This window comes from Agelaius phoeniceus, chromosome 16 (genome assembly GCF_051311805.1).
Source record: "Agelaius phoeniceus isolate bAgePho1 chromosome 16, bAgePho1.hap1, whole genome shotgun sequence".
Lineage (NCBI taxonomy): Eukaryota > Metazoa > Chordata > Aves > Passeriformes > Icteridae > Agelaius > Agelaius phoeniceus.
The window spans coordinates 15,034,858-15,053,462 of NC_135280.1; the positions used below are offsets into that span (position 1 = coordinate 15,034,858).

Here is an 18,605-nt window from a genome sequence, read left to right on the forward strand (position 1 = left end):
GCACCCCAGAGGAACTGGGAGCACAGCAGAAAACGGGGTTTAGGGGCATGTGGGGGGCATTGGGGGGTCAGGGTGGGAAATGGGGGTGCCGAGGGGATATGGGGTGCATTGAGGGTGTAGGGGTGAGCTGAAGCATTACGGAGGTGCACAAGGATGTGTGGGTGCACTGGGGGGCTTGGGGCACACTGCCGGGGGGTGTGCATCGGGGGGTGCCAGGAGATGTGGGGTCCAGGGGATTGGGGGTGCCAGAGGGATGTGGGTGCCTGGGGGAGGGGGAAACAGGGGGATAAATGGGGTCGGGGGTCTGTGGGAGCCTTGTGGGTCAGGTGGGAAATGGGGTGCCGGGAGGATGTGGGGTGCATTGGTGGTGTACAGGTGCACTGGAGGGATATAGGGGTGCACAGGGGAGGAGGGGTGCAGGGGTCACTGCCACGGGGAGTGCAGAGGAGGGTATGGGGGCCGTGCTGGGGCTGTCTGTGCAACCTGGCACTGTGCAGGGCTATGGCGCCCCAAAACTGCTGCTTGGGACACCCTCTGTGTGCCGCTGTCCTGCCCGGCCCCGTGCCCAGGGACACCGCTGCCTCTGGGGGTGCGGGCAGCCCTCCACCCCGTACCGGGGTGCTCCGGGGCCCGGCAGTGCCACCCTGTCCCGCAGCCCCAGGGACTCCCAAAAGCCCTTCCAGGGCCACTTGGTGCCATTTTGGGGTGAGAAAGGGGCGTTTCGGACAAAGCAGGGAGCGGAGGCGGCGGTTGGTGCAGCAGTTCCTTCCCGGCCGGTACAAAGGCAAAACAAACCGAAAGCGTGTCCGTGTCCGTGTCCGTGTCCGTGCCCATCCCGTGCCCGTGCCCGTGCCCGTGTCCGTGCCCACTCTCCTCCCATGGTTGTGGCACGGGGCGGGCACTGCCCGGGGGCACCGAGCCCCTCCCGCGCTGGGTCCCGCGGGCCCCCCAGCCCCGTTCCGGCTCGGTCCCATCTCGGCTCAGCCCGGGGGTCCCCCCGGTGCCCCGCTTGCCGCTGGCACGGGGGCGATGGCTTTTCAGCTGGAAGAGCGGTGGCGGTGGCAGTGTGTCCGAGGTGCCACCTCCCGTGGTCTCTCTGTGCTGCCGGTGTCGCCGCGGTGGCTCAGCCCCGGCCCTGGTGCCCCGGGATGTCCCATCCCAGACGGATGGGTCGCTCCCCGGCGGTGGCATCACCCCCCGGCCCCGCGGGGTGCAGGGGGGTCCCCGGGCGGCGGGGGATGTGGCCAGGGGAGCCCGGGGCGGGATCCGGCCGGGGCGAAGCCGCGTGGAGGGGCTCAGTGGGGCTGTCACTTGTCACCGTCCCCCCGGGTACCCCGAAACCTGCCGTAGCACGAGACTGAAGCAAGCGAGCATGCGAGGGCGGGCGGAGAGGGACATCCTATTCACCGGGAGAGAGGGCCCCAAAGGCGGGGCTGGGGGCTGGAGGGGACACGCAGCGCGGGGAGGGGGGGGTGAGCTCGGTGACCCGCTCCGGGGGCGTGAGGGGACCCGTCCAGCCTCCGCCGCCACCCCAAAATCAGCATCCTCCTCTGGCCCGTCCCTCGGAGCATCCTTTGGTCGCCAGGAGCATCCTTGGTGGCGGGGCCCGCTGGCACCGGGGCGGGGGGAGCAGGATGCGGCCGGGAGGGGTCACACAGCGTCGCCTTCCCACTTTGGGCTTCCATGATGTCCGTTCGTCTGTCCGGAAGGGATTGGCAGGACACCGGGAGGAGCACGGGCGATGGCGGCGGCGTGGGGGGAATTTACATGGTACCGGGGGGGCTCCTGCCCCCATCTCCCCCCGGAGCCCCGCGTCCCTCGGGGGCGTCGATGCGGGGGATGTCCGGGCTCGGTTGGAATCGGGGGCGTCTCTCGAATCCCCCCGCAGCCGGAGGGAGATGGGGTGGGCGATGGCGGCCGGGGTGGGCGCGGGGTGGGCCGGCTCCGGCGCTACTCGATCACCATGCAGCACGGGAGGTGCTGGGAGAAGTACTTGAAGAGCTCCGGGGTGGCCCCGGGGCAGTTGGTGAGTTCCAGCTCCTCCAGCTCCTGCAGCTGCACCAGCCCCGACAGCCCCGTGGTGGTCAGCAAGGGGCAGCCTGCAAGGGGGCAGAGTGCTCTGTCAGCCCAGATCACCAGCATCCCCCAAAAATAGCATCCCCAAAAAACAGGCACCAGCATCCCAGAACACCAAAATCCCCCCAAACAGAACCAAAGGGTCTGGATCTCAAAATCCCAGCACCTCAAACCTCACCATACCCAAAAGACAGAACCCCAGTGTGCTAAAAAAAAAGTACCCCCAAACCCCAACACTACCAAAAAATCACTCAAAATATCAGCATCCAAAAAATCCAGCACTCAAAATTGCACACAAAAACCAGTACCTTAAAGCACCAGCACCCCAAAATACCAAGACCATCAAAATTAGCACCCAAAAAACTCCCACCAGAACCCAGAAAACCAGCATGCTAAAGAATAGTGCTCCAAAACACCTGCACCCCAAGGTCAGCCTAAAATCCCAACACCTCAAAGCACCTGTATTCAAAAAAAAAAAAAAAAAAACACAAACAACAAAAACCAAAAAGCAACAAACCAAAAAAGAGTGTCCCCCAGAACAGCTCCTCAAAAACCAACTCCCCAGACGACTTGAATGGCAAAACCATAGCTCCCAAAACACCACCACCCCAAAAAACACTGCACCCCAGGAGCCCAGCATGGCTTTCCCCACAGCTGGGCTGGGTGCAGGTGCCTGCTGGCCTGGGGGGATGCTGGCTGTCCCCAGGCTGTCCCCAGGCTGTCCCCAGGCTGTCCCCAGGCTGTCCCCAGGGCTCTCTCTGTCCCCATGCCCAGAGCCTCCCCAGCCCCTGGGGTCTCTGGTCCCTGGCAGAGGGTCAGGGTCTCACCAGCCAGCGAGAGCAGGCGCAGGCTGCCCATGCCCAGGAGGTGCTTCAGGCCAAAATCCTGCACCTGGAAAAGAAGATGGGATGGGGATGAGGGGGGGACAGTGGGGACAATCACAGCACCAGGGCTCAGCATTGCCCAGCTAGGGTCAGGAATTGGTGCCAGGGCAGGGAACCTGAAGCAGGGTGCAGGATGCTGGGGCAGTGTGCTGGCTCTGGGTGCCAGGGCAGGGAACTGTGATGGGACAGGCTGCAGGGAGGGGAGCCTGAGCAGGATGTGGGATGTTGCAGCGGGATGCTGGGGCAGGATTTTGGGTGCAGGGCCGGGGTACTGGCTCTGGGCTGTGCGACAGGGAGCGGGGAGCCAGGGCAGGGAGCCTGCAGCAGGTACCGGCTCTGGGGATGCAGGGTCAGGGTGCCAGGGCTGAGTCCTGCTGAGCTCACAGGAGCCCTCTGCTTCCTGGAACCAAGTCTTGGGGTCTTCAGCCAGCCCCGGGAGCCCGCCCCGAGCTCATGGCCCATGCCCAGGGAGGTGCCACCATGCCCTCTCTGCCGTGCCGAGCACAGCCGCGTTCCACACCTACCTGGCAGCACCAGCGCAGGTAGAGGCTCCGCAGGGATGACATGGTGGACAGGTAGCTGAGGCCGGTGTCGGTGATCCGCACGCACCTGCCGGGACACGGGGTGTCAGGGCCAGCTGGTCACCCGTGGGTGTCCCCAAACCATGGCCCCCATGCTGCACCCTCTGCTACAGCGCGGCTCAGCATGGCACGGCATGGTTTGTCATGGGGTGACACGGCACAGCACAGCTCAACATGGCATGGCATGGCGTGCATGGCATGGCATGGCTCAGCACGGTATGGCATGACTTGGCATGGCTTGGCATAGCTTAGCATGGCATGGCATGGCCTGGCACGGTTCAACATGGCACGGCATGGCATGGCTTGGCACAGCACAGCACGGCTCAGCACAGCCCTTTACCTGTCGAGCACCAGCTCCTCCAGCTTGTGCAGGTCACAGGCGATGTACTCCAGGGCCATGTCGGTGATGCGGGGGCACCAGGACAGGTCGAGGCTGCGCAGCTTCCGCAGGTTCTCGGCCACCAGCTCCACTCCGTCATCCGTCACCTTGGAGCAGCCCGAGAGGCTGAGCACGCTCAGGTTGGGCAGGCTGTGCACCATGTTGACCACGCCGTGGTTGGTGATCTCCCAGCAGGAGTTGAGGCGCAGGGTGTGGGTGGTGTAGCCCTGCTTGGCGGTGAAGTAGGCGAGCGCCGTGTCCGTCACGTGGTAGGCTTGCAGGTTGAGCTCGGTCAGGTTGGGCAGGAGCTGCGAGATGGCGGCGATGGCGTCGTCGGCCACGTTGATGCAGTCGCTGACGCTCAGCGCCGTGATGCGGGCGTTGAGGCTGGACCACAGCCCGGCCTCCGTGAAGTCGTTGCAGCCCGACAGCTCCAGCCGCACCACGCCCTGCATCTGCTCCAGCATCACCTGCCGAGGGCAGCGGGTCAGGCCGTGCCAGGCACTGCCACCCACCCTCGTGTGTCCCTGGGTCCCCGCCCTGGCTCCCTCTGGGTGGCTCCTCCCACTGCTCCCAGTCTTGTCTGGGTCCAGTCTTTGCCCCTGAGACCTCCCTGGCATGGGTTCAATGCCTGCCTTAGGGCACACCAGCATCAGTGGGGAATGGCAGGGCACAGGCAGGGACCCCTGGCTGCAGCCCCAGCACTGTGCCAGGTGCTGCTGGCAGGGTGGGGATTGATGCCGCTCCCAGCACAGGTGAGGTGACAGAGCAGCTGGTGCTGTGTTTGGCCATGGCACAGGGCAAGGATCTCGGTGGGGATCTTGCCCAGACCCATGAATGCCCCCATCTCTATCACCTCAGCCCCTTGCTTGGGTGACCTCTTGCTGGGGAGCAGCCAGCCAAGCAGGAATGTCCTGTTCCCAGAGATTGTCACCCACTGTCACATCACTGCTCAGCAGCATGGCCACCTCACCTGGCCCTGCCTTCCCGCGGGGGTGAAGCCCCAACAGCCTCCTGACCCTGTACAGGCTGTGCCCATCCCACTGCCCAGACCTCAGGCAGGGCCTCCCTGTGCTGCCAGCACCTGTGGGGTGGCCATGCCACCTCTCTGCTCCTTCACTGTGACAGGACCACTCTGGCCACGTGTGTGTCCCCAAGGCCACCAGGACTGACCCGCCACCAGCACACCTCAGCCACCCCGGTCACTTCAGCAGGGTCACCTACCTCCAACCCCGCATCTGTGATGGTCGACCTCTTAAGGCTCATGGACTTGACCCCCTTCTTGGAGAGGGGGTAGTTGTCAATGAACTCACAAATGTCCAGGTCAGAGACGCCCACGAGGCAGAAGCCGTCGAAGCCGCGGACGGCGAAGCCCTGCAGGCTGACGAACTCCTTCTCTCCCCCGGGCAGGACGTTGTAGAGCTCTTTGGTGTGCAGCACGGGCGTCAAGCCCACCCAGAACTTGGGCTGGTAGAGCACCCTCCGCCATGCCTTGCACACCTGCGCCAGCACGCACTTCTCGCACGCCGAAAAGTACCAGAACAAGCGGTTGAGGATCTTCTCGTCCACGGCCAGCTGCCTCTCCGAGGGCGAGCCCGGCAGCTGCTCCGGGGAGGGCTGCTCCGAGCCCTCGCTGGCGTTCAGTCCCACCAAGGAAGCGCCGGGAGGGGAGGAGACGCTGGCCAGGGTGGCCAAGGAGAGCGGGGAGGCCAGGCTGGGGATGGGCAGGTCGCTGCGGTGGGCTAAGGCCGGGCTGAGGATGGCAGGCACGGAGGAAGGCTGGCACAGGCGGTTTTTCACGGCGGGGGTGCCTTTGGTGATGCTGGCGGAGCCGAGGCCGTTGGCTTGCGTGGGGATCTTCACCAGTCCATTGCGGGGCAAACATGGGGGCTTGGTGTCGCCGTTTCTCGGGTTCGACATCTTCCACAGGTGTCTCTGTAATGCAGGGGTGTGGGGTCAGGGGCTGTGGGTCTGCTCAGGGGGTGGTTGTGGCTGGGGGAGGTGGTGGCACCAGGGAGGGGGGAGACCCTGGGGGCCCTGAGCAGGGTGGCACATGGGATCAGGTGGCACAGCCACACAGAGCAGGCTGCATGGCCCTGGTGCCCCCTGTGATGAGCGATGGATGGGGATTTGTCCCTGGGTATTCACATCCCTCTCTGAGCCTAGAAACAAGCATGGCTAGTGGCAGACAGAGAAGGATCCACAGGCTGGTTTGGGTTGGAAGGGACCTCAAAGCCCATCTCATTCCACATCCATGCCATGGCCAGGGACTCCTTCCACCATCCCAGGGTGCTCCAGTCTGGCCTTGGGCACTGCCAGGGATCCAGGGGCAGCCCCAGCTGCTCTGGGCACCCTGTGCCAGGGCCTGCCCACCCTCCCAGGGAACAATTCCTAATTCCCAATATCCCATCTAACCCTGCCCTCTGGCAGTGGGAGCCATTCCCTGTGTCCTGTCCCTCCATGCCTTGTCCCCAGTCCCTCTGCAGCTCTCCTGGAGCCCCTTGAGGCCCTGCAAGGGGCTCTGAGGTGTCCCTGGAGCCTTCTCCTCTCCAGGTGAGCACCCCCAGCTCTCCCAGCCTGGCTCCAGAGCAGGGGGCTCCAGCCCCCTGTGTGATTTTGTGGAGGGCAGTGGGCAGAGGCAGAGGAGCAGAGCTGCCCGTGCCCACTGTGCCCGCCAAGCCCTCAGCTGTGAGCCTGTGCCAGCCCTAGTGGAGCCTCAAGGCAGCCGGGCAGCACCCGGCAACCCAGGCCAATAAATATTGCAGTGGCAGCGAGGCTGGCTTCCCAAGGGCCCCCCTCACCCACCATCCATTATTCAATGCATTTCCCTCTATAAATATGGAGCTGAATTATTGATGGGGGCTCAGCCCCCTCCCCCTGCCCAGCCAGGGCCTGGCACAGGGCCCTGCCCGGCTGCTGCCTGCTCTGCCCACACCCCTCGTGCCAATGCCACACCAAACCCTGCCAAAAAGCTGATCCTGGCAACCCCTGTGGGCACAAGGAGCTGAAGCACGGGAATGCAGCTTGCAGTGCATGGAGCAGGGCACAGGGAGCTCCCCTGAAGGCCCAAGGGGTGGTTGGCATCTCCATGCATCAGTGACAGGAGCTGGGGACCTTCCTGCCTGCCAGCTCTTCCCAGACCCGAGATTAAAGCAAGGGGATTATCACAGCTGCTTGATTTGGGATGGAGAAAGTCAATCCCTGATGGAGGGGCACCGAGGGAAGGGCATCCTGCTCATGTCCAAGCTCCGTGGTCCCTGAGCCTGGAAGCAGGATGCAGCCCAGACCCCTGCTGCTGCCCATCCCTTTCACTCTCACAGCATCCCTTGTGGGAATCCACAAAATCAGAGGGTTTGGGGAAAGCTGCAAAAGGCAGGCCTCAGAGACAGCAGAATGGAGCTAAGCAGGAGCCACAAGATTGGTCAGCAGAAAAATTATGTAAAATGTAGAAAAGTAAGGACAAATAGAACAATGGTCTGTGTATTAAGGCTTGTCTAGAATAACCCCCTAAGCTACAGAAAAGTTTATCTAGCAAGATATTAGGAAGTTTGAATCTTAATAATGGAGCTCTGTGCATTGTGTTTTAGGGCTCACAAGCAGGTATTGTATCCAAAATAAGCAAGCATTGTTTACCCAAAGGTACCTGTGCTTATAGTAGTTGGATGGAACTACTGTCAATGTGCTTTTGCTTTGTGGGATTGGTCAGAAAACTCTTAAAGTGAGTTGTGACATTGAGTTCTTGGTCTGCTGCCTGGGATGTGAGCTGCTGGCATCTTCCCATTGTCACAACCATGTAATGAGGCTGATGCTGGAAAATCAAACAGCTCAAGGCACATTCCTAGCAGTCCCATCCCGTTGGTGATTTGTACACAGTCCCCGGCCAGCGATATCCCTGGCCTCATCCAGCTCTCCTGGAGCACCCAGGGAGGGCACAGCCACCCAAACAGGAGCTCAGCAGCACAGCCAGGTGCCGGTGGCACAGCTGGAGAAGCCGCGGGATGCAGGGCACACCTGGCATGCAGGGCACAGGGCACACTCCCGTTCCCGGCACAGGGCTGGGGGCGCCGCGGTGCCAGCAGCCAGCCCGGCTCGGTGGCCGCGTCCCGCCGCGATGCAGCCCCCGGGGACGAGCCCAGCCCTGTGCAGACAGCCTGGCGCCGCTCCCGGCTCGGATGCAGCCGCTGCTGCCTCCGCTCACGCCGCCCCACGGCGGAGCCGGGCCGCCGGTGCTTGGACGTGTGTTAAATTCGCTTGAAAGCAGGAGAAGGGGAGGGGAGAGAAGGGAGAAACTCGAAACCAGCGGCTCGGCTGCAATTAGGGAGGTAAACAGAACGTGCAGCGGGTGTCTCACAGAGCACCAACCCAAACAGACAATGGCCAGGTGGCACGGGAAGCTGTCACTGCAGCGAGTGGCACCGAGCCCCGGAGCTGCTGGGCACAGGGACAGGGCAGGAGGTGGCACCGAGCCCCGGAGCCGCTGGGCACACTGGCCGGCCCTGGGTATGGGGAAGATGAAACAGGAAAGCCTTATAAATATGATTGCCTGGCAAAAGATTTTGAGAATATAGAAACTACAAGCAAGATTGAAATGAAAGCAAGCTTTGAGATACCTCAGTTACTGAACAACTAGAAAACAACAGTGTGGCTGGCTGAAGGTGGTCCCCTTTTGATGGAACAACACCCTCTGCTTGCAGACAGCTCCAAGGGTCAGAGCAGACCCTACAGCTTGGCAGAAGGGGCTCAAAGAGGAGTTTTTAGGTTTTAAAATGTAACACAGTATGGTAATGTAATGATTCTTATAGGCTGTATGTAAATGCTATAGGATTTGTATCTTGTACTAGATTGGTTAGTGAGAATGAGAATATTCAACACAGAAGAAGATTTATTGTATTGTAATGGGAACCTCGCTCTCTTACCCTCTTACCCTCTCATCCTCTCTGCCCCTCTCTTCTCTCAGTCCTGCTCTGAGCTGTGGCTGGCAGCTCCCAGCAGGGCCCTGTCCCCAGGCCCTTTGCAATGAACCCCAAGTTCCTGACCTGGCTGCAGAGATCTCTGTGTCCGTTCCAGCTGTGCTACTCCCGACACTCCGACACCGGGGACAGGGCAGGTGGTGGCACTGAGCCCCAGAGCTGCTGGGCATGGGGACAGGGCAGGTGGTGGCACCGAGCCCCAGAGCTGCTGGGCATGGGGACAGGGCAGGTGGTGGCACCGAGCCTGGGAGCCTCTGGGCACGCTGGCCAACCCTGGGGACAGGGCAGGTGGTGGCAGAGGGGAGCCCAGGGCCTCGGCAGCCCGAGGGGACAGTCACAGCAGGACACAGATGCTGACAAGTCGCCGGACTCACAGCAGCCAGCAGCAGGTTTTGGCACCACGTCCAACCTGCTCAGAGCTCAGCTGGTCCCCGAGGCTGAGCTCAGGGGGCTCAGGGGGATTGGGGAGGGGGGCTCAGGGGGGCTCGGGGGGCTCAGGGGGCTCAGGGGGCTCAGGGGGGCTCAGGGGGGCTCGGGGGGCTCAGGGGTTCCCTGGAAAGCTGAGCCAGGCCCCCTGCCCAGGGAGCTCAGGCTGCCTGAACAGAGCACAGAAATCCCGAATCTTGAATGAGCCTGAAGTCACTTCAAAGAGAAAAACAGAGAGAGATTTGAGTCTCTGGGCACAGGAGGATCTGGACAGCGGTGGGGGGAAGCCAGGCAGGCATTTCTCTCTGGGGAGATGAGCAGGGAAGAATTTGGGTGCTCCCACCACCCCCAGGCACTGAATTGTGCTTGGGGAAAGACCCCAGTGTGGAGAGGGAGGGCTGGGAGGGGAGGGCTCCAGTAGCTGCTGTCTCTGGCACCAAGAGGCAGGGCTGGCATCTTCCCTCCTGTGCCATGGGAGAGCCCCGGCCTGCAGCCAGGAGCCCCCAGCTCCTGCAGCCCAGGGCTGAGGCCACAATGCTCTGATGTTCAAAGTGACGCTGCCACAGCCCCTGGGGGTCACAGCTGTGAGTGCAGGGACACCCAGAGCCTGCCCTGTGCCTCCCCAGGCACTCCCAGAGACAGCAGATGGACACACAAACCCAAAGCTGTCTGTCTTGGAGGTGTCAGCACAGACTCTCCCAGATGTTCCAGCAGTTCCATGAACACTTCCAAACGTTTTTTGGCCACTCCAAAGCAACAGGAGAGCAGAGATTTGTCCCTTTCCCTTCTCCCTGTCATCTCAGTGTTTGCAGATTGCATGACTGGGCCAAGCACACCATCATCATCATCATCATCAGGATTGTTCAGCACTTGGTGCAACCCCCCTTGCTCTGGGGTCCCACAGGAAGGGCCCACATTTGCAGCCCCTCTGTCTCAGCCCCCTTTGCTCTCTCACAGGGAGGCCTCTCCCAGCAGTGGAGTGTCAGCCCCAGCCCAGTGGGAGAAAACCTGACAGGAGCAAAGGCCAGAGCCCTCCATCCTCCCGAATCCACTGCAGGGTGCACAGTTCTCAGGCTACGTCACTGGCAGGGAGGTTTGGGGGGGTTTGTCACCCACGGAAGCGATGATGCAGTGCTGGGGGGCGGGTTTGACGCAGGAAGAGAGAAGCAAGCCCGGGTCTGAGAGCCTGGCACCACAAACACTGCACTGTGAGGATGCTGGGATCAACGGGATGGAAACTGCCTGGAAAACAGAGCCTGCCCAACCTGTTGGCGAGTTTACTGTCTGCACGTGGTAGTGCAGAGGGATGAGGGCCTTGAGACACGGGCAGGGCCATCAACCCCCCTGTTAGTGCACGGCCTGGGAGAGCCCCGGCTCCTGAGCAGTTATCCTGTGCAGCAGGGATCAGGCTGGGCTCCAGGACAGCCGGGCTGGAGCCGGACCGGAGGCCCGGGGAGATCCGGGATTGGCCGGCGTGGGAGCCCCCGGGACCGCGGGCGTGCTGGGTCAGCACCGAGGACAGCAGCCCCGGTCAGCACCGGGGACAGCAGCCCCGGTCATTGGTCCCGGTCAGCACCGAGGACAGCAGCCCCGGTCATTGGTCCCGGTCAGCACCGGGGACAGCAGCCCCGGTCATTGGTCCCGGTCAGCACCGAGGACAGCAGCCCCGGTCATTGGTCCCGGTCAGCACCGGGGACAGCAGCCCCGGTCATTGGCCCCGGTCAGCACCGGGGACAGCGGGCTGTGCCGGTCAGCACCGAGGACAGAGGCCCCGGTCATTGGTCCCGATCAGCACCGGGGACAGAGGCCATCGTCCATCGGTCCCGGATGTCAGCACCGCGGACAGCGGCCCCGGTCAGCGGCTCCGGTCATTCGGTCCCCGGCCATTCAGTCCGAGGACAGCGGCCCCAGTGAGCGGCCCCGGTCAGCACCACGGTCAGAGACCCCGGTCGCTCGGTCCCGGTAAGCACCGCGGACAGCGGCTCCGGTGAGCTGCCCCGGTCACTCCGTCCCGCTCAGCACCGGGCACAGCGGCCCCGGTCACTCGGTCCCGGTCAGCACCGGGCACAGCGGCTCCCCCAAGGACACCGCACCCGTGTCCCCGCCAGCATCCGGCCCTGTCGCGCCGGGCCCTGGGAGGGAGGATCCAGCCCTGCCCCACCGACTCCTTGTAAAGGAATCTCCATCACCCCTCAGGGCCCTGCCAAGATCCAGCATTGCTCCAACAGATCCTTGTCAGAGATGCCACTGTAACCCAGCAGGCAGAGCTGCTGCTGCCCCAGCAGGTCCCAGGGAGAATCCATGACTGCCCCGCAGACTCCCCGTGACACCCTGCTGCCACCCAGCCGGTCCCTGCAGCCCCGCTGCTGCCCCCGGCCCCCTCGGAGCCTTCTTATCGCCCTGCCAGGACCCCGAGCTGCTGCCAAAGGGCTTCAGGTGGCAGAGCTGTGCGGAGGGAGCAGCCATCGCTGCCTGCTCACACTCACACACCCACGGGGTGTGCACACACACAACACACACACATGCACGGGATGGACACACAAACCAGGCTCACACTCACACTCACACTTACACTCACACACCCACGGGATTCACACACACAAACACACACACACACACAGTCCCGCTCACACACACACACACACTCACATGAGATGTGCACACAAGCCCTGCTCACACTCACACTCACACAGGATGCACACACAAGCCCGGCTCACATACACCCACGGGATGCACACACACTCACACTCACACTCACACGGGATGCACACACACTCACACACACACACACACACACACACACACACACACACAAGCCCTGCTCACACTCACACTCACACTCACACTCACACAACCCCTCTCACACTCTCAGCGCGGCCGGGGCCGCCTCGTGCACGCGCTGCCGGGGTTGCATCAGCTGAATTCATTACCCGTCTATTTTTACTAATGCAGCAAATCAAGTCGCTCCACGGGCGGAGCGCACAGCCCGGCACGGAGCGCTGTGCCGAGCACGGGGCCCGGCCTTTGTGCAGCCTCCGAGGGGCTGAGCTCGCTGGGGCTGCCCCGGGCAGCGGCGGGGCCGGAGCCGAGCCCGGAGCACAGGGCAGCGATGCACACATGAGCACATCCCCCTGCGGAGCTGCTGTGCGGCTGCTGCTGCTGCTGCTGCCCCCGGCTCTGACCCCGCTGGATCAGAACGCTGCCCAGCACCCAGCCCCAGTCTGGGTCTCTTCAGGGGCTTTGAGTCACCCCAGCAGTGCAGAGGAGCTGCTGGAGGCTCTGGAGGAGCCACTGGCTCTGCTGGAGATGGAGGGGCAGTGGAGAGATGCTCCACTGGAGATGCTGTGCCTGTGTGTGTGTGTGTGTGTGTGTGCACAGGTGGATTTGGGCTCCAGCCTCAGCACTCACACAGGTGAGTGGGACAGAGGCTCGGAGCACAGCTCCAAGCTCAGTGCTGCCTCTTCCTTGCTGCACAATCCAGGAATTCGGGGTAGGGAAGGGCCTTGCCTCTCCACCTGGCCCTGCAGAGCTGCTGTTTGTGTGATGGGAGCTGGGAACCTCCCTCCTGGGGCTGCCCTGAGAGCTCCTGGGGAGACCCAAGGGCTGAGAGCAGCTTTGCTGCTCCCTTGATGGCTCCCAGCGGTGCCAAGGAGCTCATCCCACCTTGCAGTGGATAAAGAAGCTTAGGAGGGGCTGGGAAATGACTGGTTGGAGTCCCACTGCTGGGGCTGCTGCTCTCAGTGCCAGCCAGGCTGGTGAATCCATGGCTGGCTCTTGCAGAGGAGCTGTCACAGTAGGAACCCCCAGCACTGAGATCTCTCGGGTGCCACAGCCTTCCCAAAGGTCAGGCTCAGCATTTGCAGGGTTGGCCCCATCCCCAGGGAGCTGAGAAAAGCTGGCTGAGGTGCCAGCACCAAGCTCTGCTCAGGTCCCCACTGCTACTGGGAGATGCAGCTCCTGTCTGGGGGCACTGGGAGATGCAGCTCCTGTCCCCAGCCCTCAGTGTGGGGGGGAGGCAGAGCTCCAGCCCCAAGCAAAACTTCCTCCCAACAGGGCTCCCTCTGACCACCAAGCCCCTCCTGCAGCAGCTTTCAGCCTCTCTGCTGAACCCCTTTCTCCCAGAGACAGCAAATTCTGACCTCTCTCCTTTCCCCAGGCAGCCCCCTGTTCCCTTGGGAGGAATCCCCCACCCAAAAGGAGCACGGGAGGGACAGACTGAGGGCAGAGCTGGAGCCCTGCTCCCTTCCCCTCCAGCCTCCCCTGGAGATCTTTGCTCACACACCATGGAAGGATGTTTGTGCTCAAGCCAAGCTTCCCCCTGCTCCCCTCTGGCCAAGGCAAGGAGGAGAGGGAGCAGCTCCTCGTGTGCTGGATCCTGCCCAGCCTGGCCTCCTCTCACTACAAGCCCAGCCAGAGCCCAGTGACAGCTCCCAGAGTGTCCCAGCCCTTTCCTCTGCCCAGGAAGGGCTGAAATGCACCATCCCCTGAGGAGCCAGGAGCCAGGGGAGCTGTCTCTGAGCACAGGATGTGGATGAGCTCCTCAGGTCCTGCTGGGATTTGTGCCTGCCCAAACCCTTCAGCCCCCCAGGCACGGTGACAGCCACACAAGCACTGATGGCACTGATGGCACTGATGGCACTGCCTGATGGCACCGATGGCACTGATGGCACTGATGGCACTGCCTGATGGCACTGATGGCACTGATGGCACTGATGGCACTGATGGCACTGATGGCACTGATGGCCCTCTGCCCCTGGGCTCGGGGTCTGGCTGGGACCTGGGCCTGGGGTCAAGCAGGGGCCCTTGGCACAAGGCTGGTGGGACACCAGGGCAGGCAGTGTCCAGCCATGGCACTCCTTGGTGGGCTGTGGGTGCTAAATGCCTGCACGGGCTCCAAAAGCCTTCAGGCACCATCCTGATCCTGCTCCCAGCACAATCCCCCGGCCTCCTGCTTCCCCTGTCCTAGAGCTGGGCATGGATCACCCCTCCAGCAGGGAGAAACCCTGGAGGAACGGGTCCTGCTGAGCTGTGTCCTCCCCAGACCCTCCCTCCTCATCCCTGAGCTCCTCCCTGAGCCCCGGAGCACCCAGCACACGTGGCTGTCCCCGTGGCAGGTGGGCAGAGGTTGGGAGGGGGATGCTGCCAAGGAGCTCTGCTGCCTGCACAGCCAGCGCTGCTCCCTCCCACACCAGCAGCCCCCACTCGCCTCCCAGATCCCCTCTCTGGGTGCAGCTCCTGCACAGGCACTGCTGGGAGCTGCACGAGATGGGACATGGGGACACAGCTCCAGGCAGGACGAGGTGGCTTTGCCATGGAGCTGCTGAGCCAGGCACAGCTTAAATCTGCAGAGCAGAGGGGCAGGATCCAACCTCCAAACTCCAAGTGCTCCCACTCCTGTTGTCCTTCTGTCCGGCCACCTCCCCACAGGATGGTCAACAACAGCTGTGACCCCACGGGAGGGGACAAGGGAACCCTTTCCCCACTCTCACCTTACCCTGGCCCGAGTGAGGGTCACCCCTTCCCCAGGAGCAGGATTTGGGGTGGCAGGAGGGTCCCAGTGCCAGGGGTGCCTGTCCTGCTGCTCCCCTGTGCCCTGCAGCTGCTGGCACAGGGAGGGGAGCAGGCAAAGGGATCGATGTGGGGGAAGCCAGCTCGGGGAAAAATAGATATCTAGCTCATTAAAAATGGATGCTTGAGCGAGTCCTCCCCACTCCAAAGCCACCTCCCTCCCTCTTCCTGGTAGCCAGAGTGAAATCAGCACCCAGCTTCAGAGGAGGGGAGCTGCCAGCACGGCACGGTGCTCGCTCTGTGCCCGCTGCTGCCAGCCTGCTGAGCACCCTGGGGTGCTGTGCCCCGAGACCCCCAGACCCTGGGCACAGGGTGGGCATGGAGAGGGTCAGCCAGGAGCATCCCTGCTGCAGGGACTGCCACGCTCCTGCCTTCCCTGCCCAGGCACTGCCACGTCCCAGGGGCACCAGCAGATGCCAGAGAGGCACCACCTCAGCCCAGTGCCCCATGGCACCCCTGGGCCCCTACATGGCCAAGACCTTGGGGGTATCTCGCTGCTTGCTGCCAGAACCCTGTGCCTCAGTTTCCCCAGGCGTGCTCAGCCCCAGCCATTCCATGGGCTCGAGTCTGCCTGGTCCCCAGCCCCACACGCTGATCCCTCTGCCCCTCACCATCCTCCCCACCAAAACAAACTCAGTCTTCCCATCCTGGACCGATGGGAGATCCATGGATCCATGCTGGGGTCTGCAGGACCCTGCTGTGGGGATCAGCCCCCTTGGTCCCATCCCATCCAGGGCCTTCCCCTTCCTCCATCCCCTGGGCTCTGGGAATGGGGGGGCTGCCCCTGTCCCCCATCCCTTGGCTGGTGTCCCCCTGCATCCACAGAAAGCCACACCAAGCTTTTGGGGTGTTTGGGTGTTTGAGCGCAGCCTCGGGGATGCCAACGGTGCCACCAGGGAGGACAAGAGGAATTTTAGAGGCTGGCAGCAGAGGTGGAAAGGGGCAAACATCAACCCCACACTGGGACATCCATGTCCCTACAGCGATGTGCCCTTCCACCCCCATCTCAGAATTTTAGAGGAATTTTAGAGGCTGGCAGCAGAGGTGGAAGGGGGCAAACATCAACCCCACACTGGGACATCCATGTCCCTACAGCGATCGCCCTTCCACCCCCATCCCAGAGCAGCCCTGCATCCCGCGGGATGCCCCTGATCCCCCTTCCCTGCCTTCCCCACCCGCTGCTGCCCGGCCATGCTGGGGGGGGACGGACACACAGAGCACATCCCCTCACCCCCCACATCCCCCTCCCCACACCGAGGGGGCGGAGGGGGCAGCATCACCGGCCCGGGGGAGGCTCACACCGACCACCATCCTCTGCCGAGGCACCGGGAGGCGGGGGCGGAGGGGGGGCACCGGACCGGGAGCCCCGGGGCCGGGCCGGCTCCGCTGCCGTTATATAACGCGGCTCCATGATGCGGGATGCGGCTGGGGGCGGCTGCGGTGCCGGTGCCGGTGCCGCTATCGGTACCGATACCGATAGAACAGGCACCGGCACCGACCCCGGCATCGGCATCGACCCCGGCACCGGCTTTGTGTCGGAAAGGCTTTTCCCGAGCGGCTCTTACCTCCAGCCCTGTCTCCCGAAGCTCATGCCATGCCTTGCGCCCGTCTTCTTTCGGTTGCAGCAAAAAATCCCACCGGCAAGAAAACGGCGAATAATCCCCCCAAAAATCCCCGTTGGCAAAGGGGCCGGATCCCGCCCGGCCCCCGCCCCAACCCCGCGAAACAACAGGAAAAATAAGCGGGGAGTGGAGGGGGGGAATGGGGCCGGATCCGGATCCGGGGGGATGGAGAAGGGGGGCCCTGCTGCCAGCCAGCCCCGGGAGCGGGGAGCACACGCACACGCGCGTTCGCACACACGCACACGCGTGTCACCGGCCGAGCCCGTTAAAGGGACACCGACACCGGCAGCGATAATGGAGCGGCGGCAGCGGCACCGGGAGAGGCGAGGTGAGGGTGCGGGACACGGGAATGGGGCTGGGCTGGCAGCTGGGAGTGCAGGGAGAGAGGGTGGTGGGTGGGGGAATGCAGGGGTGGAAGGATGGGGGATGGAGGGAGGGATGGATGGAAGGATGGAGGGGGGATGGAGAGGTGGAAGGATCGAAGGAGGGATGGAAAAATGGAGGGAAGAATGGAGAGGTGGAGGGAGAAATGGATGGAGGGAAGAATGGAGAGATGAGGATGGAGGGGTTGGAGAGGATGGAGGAATGAAGGAATGGAGGGAAGAATGGTGAGAGGAAGGGATGGAGGGGTGGAGGAGGAAATGGAAGCATGGATGGAGGATGGAGGGATTGAGGGAGGGATGGGGTGGCTGGAGAAATGGAGGGAGGGAGGGTTGGAAGGCTGAACGCAGGGATGGGTGGAAGGCTGGATGGACAGACGGATGCTTGCTCTGGCTCTCTCCCCATCAGGGCATGGCAGGCTGGAGATCCTGGTGCAGATCCTGCTGCAGACCCTGCTCACCCCGGCAGCCACCCTGGGCTCTGTGACAGCCCCTGGGGCACAGCGATGACACTGGGCCCTGTGCCAGGACCCCCAGGGGCAGCAGGCACCCAGGCCAGGCTGCTGTGCCCCCATCCTGGGGCAATCACCCAGGCCATGCCAGGCTGCTGTGCCCACATCTGGGGGGAATCACCCAGGCCATGCCAGGCTGCTGTGCCCACATCCTGGGGGAATCACCCAGGCCATGCCAGGCTGCTGTGCCCACATCCTGGGGGAATCACCCAGGCCATGCCAGGCTGCTGTGCCCACATCTGGGGGGAATCACCCAGGCCAGGCCAGGCTGCTGTGCCCACATCCTGGGGGAATCACCCAGGCCAGGCCAGGCTGCTGTGCCCACATCCTGGGGGAATCACCCAGGCCATGCCAGGCTGCTGTGCCCACATCCTGGGGGGAATCACCCAGGCCATGCCATGCCAGGCTGCTGTGCCCACATCCTGGGGGAATCACCCAGGCCAGGCCAGGCTGCTGTGCCCACATCCTGGGGGAATCACCCAGGCCATGCCAGGCTGCTGTGCCCACATCCTGGGGGGAATCACCCAGGCCATGCCATGCCAGGCTGCTGTGCCCACATCCTGGGGGAATCACCCAGGCCATGCCATGCCAGGCTGCTGTGCCCACATCCTGGGGGAATCACCCAGGCCATGCCAGGCTGCTGTGCCCACATCCTGGGGGGAATCACCCAGGCCATGCCAGGCTGCTGTGCCCACATCCTGGGGGGAATCACCCAGGCCATGCCAGGCTGCTGTGCCCACATCCTGGGGGGAATCACCTGCCCAAGCCACCTCTGGCACTGACACCTGCTGGGAGTGTCCCACTGCTGTCCCCCGTGTCCCAGCACCCCCAGCCTGGCCCCAGCTCCACCCTGCTCCCCGGACTGGAGGGAGCTGCTCAGCAGGCACATTTGGCCCTGGCCCCGGTGCCTTGCCCAGGCACGGCCCCGTGAGCAGCAGGTCCAGCCCCGCGGGCCCCGGGGAGGCGGAGGGAGCCACCTGCAGCCGGCACTGCCTCCTGCTTCCATTATTTATAAGGCAGGTTGGGTTTCACCCTGCAGCTGGGAGGGGGCTTGGGGGAGGAGACAGTGCACACACACCACACTCACACTCACACTCACACTCACACTCACACTCACACTCGCACCCTCAGCACACCCTGCCCAGTGGGTGACAAAGGCTGGAGGGGACGGTGCCTGCAGGGGTGTGTGGATCCATGGCCTCAAGTT

General features: G+C 63.3%; 1 protein-coding gene across 1 annotated transcript; it reads right to left on the minus strand.

The window, feature by feature from the left end:
- Positions 1 to 749: 749 nt before the first annotated feature.
- Positions 750 to 17,183, minus strand: FBXL16 (F-box and leucine rich repeat protein 16). Its single transcript, XM_054643852.2, has 6 exons — positions 16,450 to 17,183; positions 5,145 to 5,855; positions 3,882 to 4,390; positions 3,485 to 3,569; positions 2,904 to 2,967; positions 750 to 2,099 (listed from the first exon to the last, which is right to left on the minus strand). Exons 2-6 carry the CDS (start codon positions 5,838 to 5,840, stop codon positions 1,951 to 1,953), a joined length of 1,503 nt encoding a protein of 500 aa, XP_054499827.1. The 5' UTR covers positions 5,841 to 5,855; positions 16,450 to 17,183; the 3' UTR covers positions 750 to 1,950.
- Positions 17,184 to 18,605: the final 1,422 nt, after the last annotated feature.